Below are 15,758 nucleotides of genomic sequence, written 5' to 3'. Positions count from 1 at the left end.
AGAGTTTTACACTACTGAATTTGTTTAATTACAAAACTAGGCAAACTAATTTGGAAAACAATACTGTAAAAGACCCCAAGAAAGCATCTAAAAGTCAAGAAATGTTCACTGCTATGGAACCATGAACACATAGTAGCGGGAAGGGTACACAGCAGAGGGAATTTTTTTTAAGTGATACATAGTAGAGGGAATTTTTTTCCTTGTCATGGATGTGGTCCGTCTCTAACTATATGACCTTACATCTTTGGAGTTAAGAACACTAATAATACAACATAAAAAACTACCTAACTGGCCAGATCACTGAGAACTAACCAGGTTCTGAGTCCCCGTATGCTGGGGGCACACTGAACATCATTCCCGTGTACCATGAATGGCCACTCTGCAGTACAGATCAACTCTGCCCAAGGGCTGAAAGTTGTTCTCTCGGAGCTGTGATTTCCTGGGCTGAGAGCAGGATTGTACCTGTAATTGTGGAACCAGTTGATGACAGTGCTGGTTTTCAAGTTGAGCTGGGTGGCGAGTTCTTCGATGGTTTTTGGTGACGGGTATGGCTTTTGCTGATATGCTCGTTTCAGAGCTTCTTTCTCTTCAGGAGCCAGCACCACACGGGGTTTCTTCAGCTGGTGCTGGGGCTGGGGGCTCGCGCCTTGGCTATAGTCAATGCCAACGGAGGGGGGCTCACAGGGCTGACTGTCGCTGACTGAGCTGTGCCGCCGCTTCATGTAGGCTGAGGAAGGGAGAGAAGTCAGACTGAGGGGCAGGCCCAGCTCTGAGGTCTTCCCAAGCCCCTAACTCCCACAGTACATGGTATACCATTGGATTGAGATTACTTTTTAAAAAAATCCTCATCCGAGGATATGTTTTTATTGATTTTAGAGGAGGGGGGGACATCGATGTGAGAGAGAAACATCGACTGGTTGTCTCCCATATGTGGCCTGACCGGGGATCGAACCAGCAACCTGGGCATGTGCCCTGACCAGGAATTGAACCCGCAACCCTTTAGTGTATGGGACAACACTCCAAGCAACTGAGCCACCTGGCCAGGGCGGATTGAGATTACTTTTGTGTAGACTGTGGCATCAGGCTATTCTGCCCTGCTCTTCCAAGAGCATCTCAAAATCACTTGGACTAGAACCCTTCTGAAACTCAACACATATTCATCAAGGACCTGCTCTGTTATAACTGGAGGTTCCTGTCCATCCCTGCATGACTAGCAGTTTTGTGGGGGCACAAGGAAGTGTACAGGTGACCCAATAGGGGGTCACTGAGGGAAATGACTCAGGTCAGCCTGGATGGGTCAGGGAAGCCTTTCCAGAAGAGATGATGTTTAAACTGAATCTTGAAGGACAAGAGGGACTAATCAGAAAAAATAGGTGACGAGGCAGAAGAGGGAAGGAGGCTCCTCCGGAAAGTGGAAACAGCATGTGCAAAGACACAGAGCCACACAGTGGCATGGTTAAAGCGTGTTGTGTGTACGCACGCAAAAGAGGCAGTACTGCAGGAGGAGCTGTTGTACAGAAGGCTGAAGAGATGGGCAGAGTGAGGGCAGGCCAAAAGTCTGGACTTTATCTTGAAGGCAGGAAAAAAACAAGGGAATGTGTGATCAGCTATGTTTCTGAAGGGCTATTTGGGCTACAGTATGGAGGGAGGACTGGAAGGAAAGAATGATAAAGATCTGAAATTAGGCAGCTGTGATGGGGTTGGGAGAAAAGCAGATGGATTGTGGAGATGTTAAGGGGTAGAATGACAGGACTTGGTGGCTGATTCAATGAGGATGGTACTCTGGTCTCAGGCGTGGGAGACAAGGTGGGTGGTGGTGTCTTTGGGTTTGGCACCATGAAAGGAACAGATTAAAGGGAGAAGATGGCGGTTTGTCTTAGAAGTGTGAGGTTTGAGGGCCCTCTAAGTCATCACATTGAGATGTTCTGTAAGCAATTGGATAGATAGGTATTAAGCTCAGAAAAATGGTTTGGGCTAGAGGGAGGAATTTGGAACCACTAGAATAGAAATTGTAGTTGAAGTCAACGGCATTGATGAGACAGAGAAGAGCTGAGATGAAAGTGTGGAAAACACCCACGTGCAGAGGATACTCCCAGGAAGCAGCAGCCATGAAGGACAGACACGGGAGGAAAACCAGAAGACGGTGGCGTAGTAGAGGGAGGAGAGAAGAGTGATGGTCAACGGCATCAGTGCTGCAGAAAGTGTGACAAGGACCCCAAATGTCCTTTGGGTTTAGTGATTAGGAGATAATTGGAGACCTTGGTGAACAGACAGAGTGGAGCTGTGGGAGCAGAAGCCAGGCTGCAGTGGGCCTAACAGTGAATGGGAGGAGATGAAGTGAAGGCAGTGAGAATAAATTACTACTTTAGGAAACCTAACTGGTAAAGAAAAGAGAGAGATAGGATGGCTTCCAGAAGGGAAATCTAAGATTGAGGTTGGGTCTTTAAAGATGAGAGAGAGCTGAAAAAGCTTCTAAGCTGAGGGTAGAGAGATGACACAGGGAGTTGCTTATGTGGGTGAGAGAAGACGATTACTGGAGGTGCGAGAGGATGGGCAGAAATACAGACAAATTTATAGCGACCAAGTGGGGAAAGTAGATGGCCTTTGTTTCCTTTATGAAGTTGGAAGACAGGAGAAAAGATCTGAAGTGATAGAAAAGGAGTCTTGGGAGTGGTGGAGTTGTGGGCAATGGTGGCAGGGATGGTGGAAAGGGATGGCTAGGGGTGGGGAGAGAAGCACAGAGGATCCCACTGAAGCTGAAGATACAAATCTGAGGTGGCACCAACCCATGAAGGTTTGGGGTATTCTCTAGCAGGTCCCAGATGCCAAGGAGGATGGGTGGAAAAAACTGGCAGGGCACTAACCCAAGGTTGGGATTTGCAGAGGGATGAGGAATGGAAAGGTTTGAGAGTCATAGCCAGAGAGAAAGGAAGTGATGGATCATGGAGTGTGGGATGTCTGGGGAAGGAGCTAATGGCAGCAGAGGGCAAACCAATGGGGAAGGCATGCGAGGGGATATCTGGGGCCATCTTGGGTAAGGTGGAATGGACAGAGAAACATGGAAAGATAGAAGGATGGTCGAATGTGGTTAGTAAGTGGGGTACCTAAAGTTAGGCTTTGAGAGGTAGAGTAGTTGTGGGTGGTAAGATTTGGGGAACAGTAAAGAGTTGAGCCCAGGTGATGTATGGGTCAGATGGGTCATAAAATCTCCCTGGACTGGGCAGGACGTGAGCATGGAGGAAGACAGGGATCCCCGAGTCAGGGTCTTGAGAAAGTGTAGAGTGAGCAGGAGGCTGGCAGATGATAGAGATGAGAGTTGACTTAAAGTCAAGTCTGCTGGAACGAGCTTCGAGGAGGCAGGGCCTAACCTGAGGGTGGAGAAGTGGCTGGCGCAGCTCAGACCTTGGGGAAACATGTGGCCTGCCCTGGAAGGGGCGGTAGGAGAGAGGAGACTGGCACAGAAGCTGGAGATGAGGGGAGTACATGTGCAGATGTGTGTTTTTAGTGTGGAATAAGGGTTAGGAGGTGCAGAGGGGAGTGGGACAGCTGCAGCAAGGCTCAGGGATTCAGTGTGTGACTGTCGCTTGGGGACGTGCTGAGTGGACTGTGAAATAAATGGGAGGCGATTCCTGGACTTGAAGTTCTCTCTGTTGTATCACTGTTATCTGTGCTTCATTTGCTCCTCTGATTGTTCTGTGTCACTAATCACTATGCTTCTTGAGCAAATGAATCCTCCATAGTGACGTTTCTAGTGAACTAGTTTGAAATACTGTCTGAAAGGTCTTTAAAACTTCTTAAAACTGATGGAAGATGAGAAATAATACCATTTAATTTTAGTATTAGGAGTGGCAGTAGCAGCAGCACCTAACATTTACCATTAGTTGTCAGTTACACAATGGGAGTGACTATTATCACCCCTTTGTACAAATAAGAAACTGAAGCTTAGAGAGGCTGAATGATTTGCCTGAGGTCCCACAGGTAGGAAGTGACAGAACTGAGGTCTGACCTAAGTCTTTTCCGGCAGTACTGGCTGCCTGCCCAATGGTGGCCCCATCTGGCTGTAGCATGGGAGCAGGGCGCGAGGCTCTGTCCGTGGGAGCCCACACTTCAGTGGCTCTGCCCTTCGGGTCTCAAATGTCACAGAAGTAGACTATGGACTGTCAAGGTGTATCTGTGGCCTCTAGGGAGGAGCCTCGGCCATGAGCCAGCAGAGGCTGCATATGTGTGTATGTAGGTTGGGTCAAGGGCCATCTCATGAAGGGAACAAAAAGCAGAAGGCAGACTGGGGTAGAGAAAGGTTTATAAGGAAGGATGGGAGGGAGGGAAGGAGGAGGGCAATAAAAGATTCAAGCTAAAGGGGGAAGCAAAGCTTTATGGAAGAGAAGGAAGCATAGTGCACATGTGAATCCTAGTCTGGATTACCTGGTACAGAATTTTGAATCTAGGCTAGAATGGTAGCACAACTCATTTTAATCTATTTTAAAGAAATACAAATTATTTTAATAACTATCATTTACTGAGCACTTATGTGTGCTAGTTATTATACTGGGTAAATTCTTTCTAATCCTCACAACCTGAAAAGGTTAGCCTTATTACTTTCATTTTACAGATGCAGAAACTTAGGCTAGGGAGTTACTTAACTTGCCATTTTATGATCAGAACTAGAAAACAAGTGAGAAGGCCAATCCTCTCCCTCTCCCCCCCCCCCCCCATTAATATGGCAGAGTTAAGAGGCCAAAAAGAAATGAACCTGGTCTGTTCTGTCAGCCCCATCCTATTGGGTGGATGACAAGTGGTCTACAGAGATCACGGGAAGTACTGTGCTCCAGGCCACCTGCTGTTGTGTCTGATGGGTCAGGTGCCCTGGTCTCCCACTGGGGCTGGTTAAGGTTCCTCTAGTGAGCATCTCTACTAGGAAGAGAAGACAGTGGGGCCATGGCTACTTAGGGACTTTGTGATGTGAGGAGGGGCCTGGGCGCCACTGAAACAGTAACTCTTTTATAACACAAGATGGCGCCCAGAGTCCATGTAGAAGAGGGAGTGGAAGCCCCCACCCCCACTCCAAGATCTATTTCGGGGGGGCTGAGGTCCTTTTCCACTAGTCCAGGAGGAGAAATACACTAGGGAGTGGTAGAACCAGGGCTCGCCTCTCTGCTGCTGTCTGCAGCATCAGGAGGCTGCTCAGGAGGTGGCTTTCAGGAGGGCGGTGGGGACATTCAGAGCCGCCACTGGATGAGGGAGCTCCCAGCAACTCAGCAAGCTCCAGGAGGGAGGGCACTGCCTTTTGACAGAGCACAGAAAACTGTAAAATCGCTTGGGTGAGCACTGATAATTGCTGAAACTTGGTAATGGCTATATTGGGTTCATGATATCATTCTTTCTATATTTATATTTAAAATTTCCCATAATTTTTAAAAAGTTAAAAAACTTGGGAGGTGATGTGGCACCAGGCCTCTGGAGCTTGCAGCACTGCCTGGAGCAGCCTGAGAGGCTGTGGCCTGTGTCAGAGTCTTCGTCTACACACCTGAGGGGCAGGTGGGAGCCCAATGGAGGGCCCCAGGTGGGGTGGCAGGCTGCTGCCTGGGCACATGGTTCCAGTGTGGCAAGCACCCAGCTCAAGGCACAGAACACAGAGCTGAGAGCACCAGCTTTGAATCTGATAGCCCCAAGTTTGGATTCCTGCTCCCTACTTATGCCAGGTCTTGAAATCATAACTTTCATAATGCCAGAAACTCATCTTTCCTGGATAATGACATCTGTATGGGGTGGAGCTGTGTGGAATAAGTTCAGTCTCTGTGTGGATTGAGTGCCCGGCAAACAGGTGCTCAGGAACTGGAAGTGTCTATTGCGATACAAAAGCCAGCCCTAGGAACTCCTGGGGAGGCATCAGAGACTCTTGCTCCTTTTTTGGAGCTCCAGCCCTTTCCCTGGTTGGGTGAGAACAGTGATATTTGGCTGATGGTGACCAGCAACCTTTCCTGTTGAATTGAGAGGATACAATCCTGGGCTCAAATGAGCTAGAGGTGGGGCCAGGTACAGTCACATGGGTGGTTGTGATACCCACTCTCTGGCTGAGCTCCTCTGCAAAAGCTGATTTAAGGAGGGCAGTCTTAGCTTCTTATGGCCAGACCAGTGGCTGGTACCAGATCTCCACATCTAAGGGATTTGAATTCAGCCACCGAGTGAACTCACAGTACTGCAGGTCAATGACCCAGGACTGTCCTTTCTAAGGGGAGGACTCACTAACGAAAAGCAGCATATAGGAATGCAAACCATGAGACAGAATAGGCATTACTTTCCACCATCAAGGAAATCCTTTAGGATTTCTCTCATGTGATAGGCTACAGGGTACAGGAGAATGCTGATCATTCGAGAGGGTTCCGATGCACTGGAGAAAAGTGCTGCACTTAGCCCTCGAGGGGGCCATATCCTCTACAGGCCCTGGGATTATAGTCACAGCAGGAGCACTGTTCCGGGAGGAATTTCTCTATTTTCCTGGTGGGGAGACCTTAAAGGAGGCACCTGACTTCTCTGAATCTGAATGTCCTTATCTACAGAGGTATTTATTAATGATCTCTCCAATAAGATAATATATAGAAGCCCCTGGCATGTGGTGCATGTACAATAAATGTAATATCCCACTCACCCAACAAGACAAAGGACAATAAACAGGAGCCACCACTAAGTGCTATGGTACTCATCTCTTGGCGGCCTTACCCTCCTGAAGCAAAAGGGTTCACTGACCATCAGGGTGGCTATCAGGAATTGTCAAATTGCTCCCCAGTGCTAAAATGTCCTTGAGTCCAGGCTGCTAGGTAAAAAAAGGACACAAATCTTCCCATGCTTGGCAGATGACTGTCAAAAACTCCTTCTCCCTGCTTTACGCCCCTTGATTATGGATCGATGTTCCTCACCAGCTCTACATGAAGGCTTTAAAAGAAACGGTGCTTTTATAAATGAGAAAGTGACTGGCCAGGGCGGTTACCTTTCTTTTCCATCCGTTTCATGTCCATCAGCTTCTCCACATTGTTGGGGTCATTCAGCCACAGCTGCATTCGGACAAAGGGCTCCCGTCCCTTCAAACTGAGCTTGTGCCAGGGCTTTGGGCGAGCAAGGAGGTCAGAGACGGAGCCTTGGGTGAGCCCTAAGATGGTCTCCCCAAATAAGCGCTGACCTAGAGAGAAAATAGAACCAAGAGAGATGTCATCACTGAGACCGAGGGATCTGGAAGGATAAATATGTGTCATGGTTAAAATCAGACATGGGGTTTAAAGGCCCAGAGTCTGGTTAGCTGGACCCTGGCTTGGAGCAAGCACTTTGTAGAAGCATTTCTTCAACCAGACAGACTTGTGATGAACTCCAGAGTCAGTTTTACTCCTGCATTCTGCATACACAACGTTTCTCTCGAAAAGCCTCAGGCTTTGGATGAACTGAGGCTCGGTAATAACACCTGCCGCATTTATCAGAGGTGGTTAATCCCAAACCCAAGCTCAGGAGGTTAAGTAGCACACAGGGAGATCTCTCTTGTACAACCTCAAACCACAGGGCCGTCTGCACCAGCTCCTTTCATGAGTTGCAGGGTTATCAGGTCTTGCTGAGAAAACAGGCCACTTGACCCAAGGTCACAGTAGGAAAGAGAAGGAGAAAAAGCGCCTCAGCTCTGTTTTTCTGAAAAGCAGGCCATTTCCAATTCTAAAGTCTGTTTGGGCAGTCTCAGCTGACTGGAGCTCAAAGCGCCTTTTCTTGATGCCTTCCTTTTCCCTGGGGCCGTAGTGGGCAGCCTGGTCCCCAGGCTGCTCAGAGAGCATATCGCTCTGGAGAGCGCAACAGAGTGCTCATCAGAGGCTTAAAAAGGAAACTTCTCCTCTCTGAGAGCCATTCAGCTGCAGGTTAAGCGGGCCACCACTTTTAAAGGTACAAATGAGAATCAACCTGAACTACATGATGGGACAACTTCAATGAACAGGACTTATTAGGTAGAAGCGGAGACTGGGATCAGAGAGGCCAGTGTTTGGTACTGTAAAGTGCATGGAACACGATACCTGGGGCAGAGGTGACCACGGGTGACTGGCTATTCCCTCCATGCCTCACGTCTTCCATCTGTGACAGGGAAACACTGTCACCTGTGCTCACGGGGTAGATGTGGGAAAATGGCGGAGTGCTGCCTTAGATACATTAACTGATTTTGTAAACTCGTGGTTTCTCTGCCTTTCAAACTCTTTAGTTTAGCCTACAAATGTCTCAAGTTTTTACCCATTTTTTGTTGTGGTGGTTTAAAATAAGTTTTACCTAATTCTAATCTGGCAAATGGATCTCATTTCATTCTAAGAAGCCTGCTATGTTCAGGAAAGTGACATACATGAACAGCTAGTTCCTATTTGCTTGATCCACCTAGTTGTAAGGGGAGAAAATCAAGTGATTATTCTTGGAAAATTATTTTATTGTGTTACTTCTAGAGGTTTCACAGCAGTGACTCTCAATCGCTTTTGGGTCGCAGGCCTATTTGAGAACCTGAAGAAAGCTACAGACCCCTGCCTGACGAACTGTGCACACACACATTCTGCATATGATTTCATGAGATTGATGCATGAATACCCCAAGATTCCAGGCCAAAGGTTAGGAGACTGCCTTGGTTGAGTCTCAATTAAGGGTCATCTTTGCTGTGCAATTCAGCTGTAATTTGGGCCCTTCTATGTTCATAAATCCACTAAGAGACTCCAACAGGGGAGGCAGCACCTTTCCTGGAGAAGCTAAGACCATTGAGAACAACCATGAAGACTGCTTCTCATCTCTAAGTCAAGGGTGATGTTGCTATGGAGTCGTCTGGAAGTCCCTGCTCAGAGGCATATGTTGTCTATCTGGCGTCAAAAGTTTCACCCCTCAGAGCACTGATTTGTATTTCACAGCATTTGAAAACAAAGTTCCACAAGCCAGTGGGGTTCTGCTGTGGCTACGCATGAACATCATCAGCTACAGCTCTGTTACCAATGGGGACATGAGTGGGAAGGCCGAGGATGAGATTTTAAGGTTCAAAATCTCATAGCTGCAATCTTGCAGCTTATCAGTGTTTGAAAATGAGATATTTCTTCAGCTGGTTTTCAACATTTATGTAAAATGGTACTTCCTATAAGGGAGTGGGCAGCAATAATATATCAGGCCTTGTCATAAGACCATAAGATAGGAGATAACAGAAGTCTAGGAAACCCTCATATTTTAGTAATTGATGGACATAGGGAACTTAGCCATTTTTAAAAGTCAACAGCTAAATTTTTATTTTTATGAATTAATTAAAAATGTTCTCGGTGGACATTACTTTTCTCTCGTTCTGTTTTGCATAAGCAGTTGGGTAGAAGGCCTCAAGCAGACAAGCTGGCCTAATCCCCAGGCTGTGAGGTCACTACGCAAACTTTCCTGGAACTCACTTTATTGCTACTCCCTTCTTGTCCCGTCCCTTGAGAAAAACAGATACATAAGGCCCCTCTTCAAGGTACTGGGCAAATACCAAAAACTATTTGGGGTTATCTTAACATGCACTGCAGAGAACAATGCTCTTAATTGACTTTTACACCTGGGTAATAAGAAGGTCATAAGTGTTTGAAGAATGGCTGTTTCTATTCTCTGGATGCCTACGCAGGAGAAACCCACCTGGTGAATACTATCCTGTAGGAGCACAGCGGTTTGAAACAACTAAATACACTAATATTCTTACAGCTGCAGCCACTGCTCAGTGGTGCCAGAGAGCCCTTAGTGAGAGCCCCCTCAGGCAGAGCACCAGGGGAGGGGTGTGCTGTAGCACTTTTGTGGTAAATGGCCTGGTTGTGAACCCCAGTGGGAGGCCTGAGGAATGGAGCTGGCTTCATGAGGCAGCAGGGATGACAATAGACCATTAGCTGCGAGGCAGAGTGCTAGCAATGGCTGCTACTCACAGCCCCATGGTAGGCATTGTTGTTCCAGTTTTACTGAGGAGGCTGAGATTGTAGCTTGCTCAGTATTACAGGCAGTAGGCAGGAGACTTAGAGATTGAACCCGTCTGTCAGACTCTTCCACTGAGCTATCCAATTGCTGCTGAGCTGATGCTGATCCTGCCAACTCTGGTGCCCAGAAGGATTTGAAGCCCTACCGGGCATGTTCTAACCAGGGTGGTTGGAGTGAACAGTCTGAGTAGGCTACAACCCCAAATGCGTATCTTTTAAGAGGTACCGGAGTGGGTGCAGCTGGAACTGACCTGTAGAACTCTAGAACCCTTATAAGCCCCTTAGTGTTCACAACTGTGGGATGTTTTGTGAATGTTTAAAACCTTTGGCTCAGCCTGAGGCCCGGCCCCTCTACCCACTCTTTCCTCAGAACTTCAACAGGAAGCAACCTGCCACCCCTGAGCTTAGCAGCTCGGGAGGGAACTTACCAAGGTTGTTGTCAGTCAGCACTTCCTTGACCCTCTTGGTTATGCCATAGGTGTCCAGCTCTGGAGACATGGCTACCAGCTCTTGAATGCTGAGGGCTGAGTGTCCGGAGAGAGGCAGAGGGGTGGTGGGCTGGGAGTCTGAAGCAGGCGGGTCGCTGGGTTCTGGTGGTTTGCCATCCTTATTTGTTTCAATGGGGGGACAGGGCTGCTGGACCAGTTCAGTCAAACTCTTCACTGATTCACTAGAGCTCATTGGTGATTCGGGCGCAGGGCTGCAGCTGGCAGAGGTCTTTGGTGTGCTTTCTGTAATTAGAGCACACAGAAACTGAGGCTGAAAATAGCCATCTTTCACCATGTACATCTACTTTCCTTACCCAAGACAACAAGGATCCTGTATAAGAAGGATACAGCATGGCGGTCTAGGGATCTACGTGAACTGACTTACAGTTTTTTGACAGTAATCATTCGTTTACGGTATTAAAAAAAAATAGCAATAGAAGAAAAACTACGGGTTTAAATAAAAGGTTTCTGAAGACTCAGGACAAAGGCATTCTATTAAAAAAAAGTCATATTAATCACGTGTTCTTGATGTTATATTTCTCCTAATGGTTCCCCATAATTCTATATTCAGAAGTACCTTGCCCTAGATTATGATTTACATACTAATTTTGTCCATAATTTCCAGAACAAAACAAATGGACATATTATTTTAAATGAGGGCTGCACATGATGTGTGGTCACCACAGTGATGATCCTTGACAAGGACACCTAAAGCCCCAAGCTGGCACCAGGCAGGCAGCCCAGGCTAGTTTTCACTGTGATCCCAGAAGGCTCGATAGCACCCAGACTGGAGGGAACCGACAGAAGTGGAGCGCCACCCTGCTCTCTGTCAAACCATAGGAGGTGCTTCTGAAGACCAAGTTCTCTCTATGCCATGCTGCCACCAGCACCAAAAGAGATTCGACCAGCGTGGCAGTCAGGTCTCCATGCGCTCCTTTCACACCTTACTGACTGGCTATTTTGAGTCAGACCTCGTCCATGCAGCGGCTACTTTTCCACACGTGATTAAATGAAAACATCTGAATAAACTTAAATGTACTTTGTCATATCTTATATTTATAAGGAAAGCCAAAATAAGTGCCGAGCAGTGAAATGGCTCATATCTTGCACCTTTTATAATCTGAGCCTAAACAAAGATAACTAAGAAAATAATCTAGAGTGCTCTTTTAAAACTCTACATTGCTTCCAGACCTTAAATTACTTAAATTAATGTAAGTGCAGACACGAATTAACTCGTAACTGGTCAGCAAGGTGTTTGAGAAGGGCCTCTGTCTTGTTGCATGTGCCCAGTGGGGAGTGCCACCTCGTGCTCTGTTGGTGGGTGGTCCCTTCTGGCTTCTCTGTTAGGATCACTTGTAAAACCTGACATCTGTTCTAGTTTTGGGATGTCTGGAATAAAGGCTTTGGCTATTTCCTAATTTTCAAATATAGAGAAAGACTGTGTCCAGGAGGAAAATACAAACTGACATTTCACCTCGGTCTTACCCACAAGGTAAAATCTGCCTTTGGCTCTGTATCGTGGCACATTTTCTTCCCCCACCCCCACTGAGCATGGCACATGGTAAGACCCCACAGCGCCACATGGGAGGGGCCACCCAGACAGGCATTGTTATGTGGGCATTATGGCTCCAGAGAGGTGATAGCTCATTAGGCGAGGCCACTCAGTGAACGTCAGCACATATAGGTGGCCCTGAAAATACTCTCTACCTCACTAAACAAAATGTAATACCAAGTAATAAATAAATTATAGTTGACCATATAACTGGACATATTATATCCAGAACAACAACCATTCTGAACCCAAAAGAATGAAAAATGTATTCTAAATACAAGCGGTATTTTGTGTAAATACTTAGAAAGATAAAATCCCAAGTAAAACAACTGTAATTCAACCAACAAACCTAGAGTAGTACAGAGTTCCACCAGCGCATAAACCTTGTGTTCTCAACCTGGAAAATCAGGTTACAAAACAACACTGGGTTGTGAAAGATGTAAAAGAGGCAGCTGTAACAGCAGAAATGGCCCATATAAATCTTTAAGGCAATATGAATCCTACAAATCGGATTGCTTCTCTCTGCTCACCTCCAGGTCATCAGACAACTGGATATAAAACCCAGCAAATGTTATTTTTGTATCTGAAGCAGCAAAGGAATTGTACTGTAAATTTGCCCTGATTCACCCATGCGAGGGACCAATTTGGCAGATCATCCATCTTGCTCACTGTATACTGTCAAGGATGGCATGAATTCCCCGCATGATAAACAGATTTCTTCCCAGGTTTGTGTCCTTTAACCTGCAGCAAGGTCAAAATCATGGCTGCCTGGCTAACAGGCAGCACGGTGCTGCTGCCCTGCTGCTCTCTCCGTTTTGTTCTGGGTGCGGCTGAGGCAGAGCTCCCCGACTCACTAAAGCGGCGGTGCATTCCCTTCTTCCAGGTATTCTCAGCAAGCTGCTCACATGCACTTTTGCCATAAAGAATCCTTGAGAATGAAGGCACTCACCACATGTGACCCGTGTCCCTCTGCGCTCCAGATCATGGCTACAGACGAAGGCAAACCTCCCAAGATCAAAACCCCTTGAAATGCGGTTCCCTTGTGGTCCTTGAAATGTACCAGGCAAGCTTGTATCTGCACCTCCACTCTCTGAGTCTGTGTCTAACAATGGACAACTTGAAGCTGAGTGTGCTTTCTGGGGACAATTACTCACTGACACACACATGTGCCCACAGATGCTGGTCTCAGGTCATAGGAAGCAGAATCTAGGCCACATTTCTGGACAGGCACAGGCAGGTTAAACAGCAAACGGACCCATTGGAGATACCAAGAAATCCACACGCCCAGAACATCATGCTAAGAAATCCACACGCCCAGAACATCATGCTGGAAAGAGTCATTCTTTAGAAAGCTAATTCCAGTAAGCACACAGCTCCAGTGGCAGGACTGGCACCACAAAACCAAACCCATTAATAAGCTCCCAAAGCCCCTGGCAAGGCTGCTGGGCCCCTTGGTGTGGGGAGGACAGGTGCTTGCTCGCCTCACTCACCATCGTCACAGGATGAGAAACGTAATGTAACTCAACACAAAAGAAGAAATTTTATTTTTTCTTTCCCAAAAGTTAGCAGATGGACCCCTCTGATTAAAATAATACTTTTTCAAAGAACAAGGCTTTGCTCCACTCCATGTGCTTAAAAATAATTAAGAATAAAAATGAGGAGTCCTGGGCTTGGCATTAACACATTGAACTTGGTGATAAAAGCTGCCTCTACGAGCCAGCTATGCTAACTTGAATAGGATTCTTTACTTCTTGGAACATCCTGGTTTCCTTGTCTGAAAAATACAGACAGAGTAGTAGTGAGAAACCAACCTGCCACATAGCTGTTGCTAAGAAACACAATCTAAATTTGATGTTAAGAAAAAGAGCAGTTATTAAATGTATTTGTTTATATAAAGGTCCCTTACATTCAACACAAATAGCCTCCTGATTTATTGCTACTTGTTACAGAGTGCCTGGAACAAGACTGAGACGCTGGTGACAGACTCAAAGGCTACCTCGTGTATGATACCATTTAGATGACATTCTGGAAGAGGTAAAATTATAGGAACAGAAAACAGACCAGTGGTTGCCCAGGGTGAGGGGCAGGCATTGACTACAAAGGGGCATGAGGGAATTCGGGGGGGAAGATGGAATTATTCTGTATCTTGATTGCCAAAATTCTTGTAAATTATACTTCAATAAACTTAGGAAAAAAGTGCTGGTGGAAAGAATAAAGGTGTCATTCCATTCATTCTTTCACTCATTCCCTAAGTTTGTTGAGTCAGGCCATTGGGAATATGGCAGCGAATGGGCAGAGGTGGCCCTGCCCTTTTGAAGCTCACATCCATAGAGAAGATGGTCATTGAATAGAAGTACCTATAGGATATGAATGTCCCGAAGGGAGACAGATGGGGGAGAACACAGTAGAGGGTGGGGGACACTGATGTGGTCTGGGGATAAGAGAGACCTCCTAGTAGAGTGACATTTCAGGTGGATTTCAGGTATGAACAGGAATCAGCCAGGTAAGTCAGGAAGAGTAAGAGTGGCAAAGAAATGAGGCAGATTGTTGCAGATTGTTGCAGACGTGTAGTGGGCTTGAGGCATGAATTTAGTGCAGCAAGAACACGAGGCAGCTCCAGCACGTGAGAAGACAGGGAAGAGAGGGCTCTCTCTTCCCAGGAAGAGAAAGGAAGCTGACTCTCACCAGACACAGAATCTGCTGGCATCTTGATCTTAGACTTCCCAGTCTGCAGAACTGTGAGAAATAAATGTAGTTTAGAGACCCCGGGGGGCTGGTTTGTGGAGGCCTTCACTGGGGAGCCAGGGAAAGGTCCTGCACCCTGGCAACGTTTCTCTTTTGGGGACATAAGCGGGCACTAGAATGTGTATTGAGGCATTGTCTGAAAGAGCAAAAAACTGGACATAGTGTCCATCACCAGGAGACTAGGTCTCTAGATTGTGGCATGTTCACATACACTGTGTGCTATAAACAGCAGCAAGGATGTCAGGACTAGAGTCACATGCATGCAAAGCACAGCGGTGAGCCTACAGAGCAAGGAGTGGGATAAAACAGCATAACGTTTGCATGCAGGCTGCAAGTCTGCCCGTACTGCATGTTGTGGTGTCTGCTTGCAACATAGCGAGGATGTAAAGTCATGCACACGGATGGTAACAAGCACATTCAGGAGGGACCGTAGTTCACTTCTAGGAGGGATGAACTTCAGGAGGGGGCTTCAGCTCTACCTTTAATGTTGTATTTCTTATAAAAATATAGGGTTGAATTATGACCAAAAGGTAAGGTTAAAGTTGGGTGACAGGTACAGGGGCATTCATTACATTACTCTGGAATTTTATGTTTCAAATATTACAGACCTAACATCAAAAAATAAGAAAGCAAATAAACTCACTGTCACTTCAGTAGGGAGAATGAATTTGCCAATAGCAAGGTTGGGGCCAGGAGTTCCTGAGGAGGCTGCAGTGTTGTATGGGGACAGCAGATAGTGGCCTGGAAGAGGGCAGGGAGTGGAGTGAAATATATAGGTTCAAGAGAGATTTAGTAGGTAGCTTCCATAGGACTTGGGGGCTGAGTGAATGTGGGGAGAGTGCTGAGGAAGGGGGAGAAAATGGGTGCTTTCTACATTACGTGGGGTGCCAGGCACTGTGCTAAGGCTCATGGGAACTAATTTGATCCTCACAATAACCTCAGTATGTGAGGTAGGCATATCCATTGCCCTCTTTTGACAGACATAAGATATTGTGCCCA

The 15,758-nt window shown here is 46.7% G+C and overlaps 1 protein-coding gene across 5 annotated transcripts in view; it reads right to left on the bottom strand.

Annotated features, from left to right (window-relative positions):
• The window catches only part of CUX1 (cut like homeobox 1), a 336,917-nt gene that overhangs the window by 32,615 nt on the left and 288,544 nt on the right, over positions 1 to 15,758 (bottom strand). For 3 of the 5 annotated variants that reach the window (XM_087815583.1, XM_087815584.1, XM_087815587.1), the window contains exons 21-23: positions 10,403 to 10,705; positions 6,986 to 7,174; positions 463 to 727 (exon numbers count right to left, since the gene is read on the bottom strand). The exons of the other annotated variants lie outside the window; for them this stretch is intronic. In XM_087815583.1, coding sequence (XP_087671709.1) covers positions 463 to 727; positions 6,986 to 7,174; positions 10,403 to 10,705 — 757 coding nt within the window. The remainder of the gene's footprint in view (positions 1 to 462; positions 728 to 6,985; positions 7,175 to 10,402; positions 10,706 to 15,758) is intronic. 5 annotated transcript variants of the gene reach the window in all.

The sequence above is a fragment of the Miniopterus natalensis genome, chromosome 3 (genome assembly GCF_054644295.1).
Source record: "Miniopterus natalensis isolate mMinNat1 chromosome 3, mMinNat1.hap1, whole genome shotgun sequence".
Classification (NCBI taxonomy): Eukaryota; Metazoa; Chordata; class Mammalia; order Chiroptera; family Miniopteridae; genus Miniopterus; species Miniopterus natalensis.
This window is presented reverse-complemented; position numbering and strand designations above follow the sequence as displayed.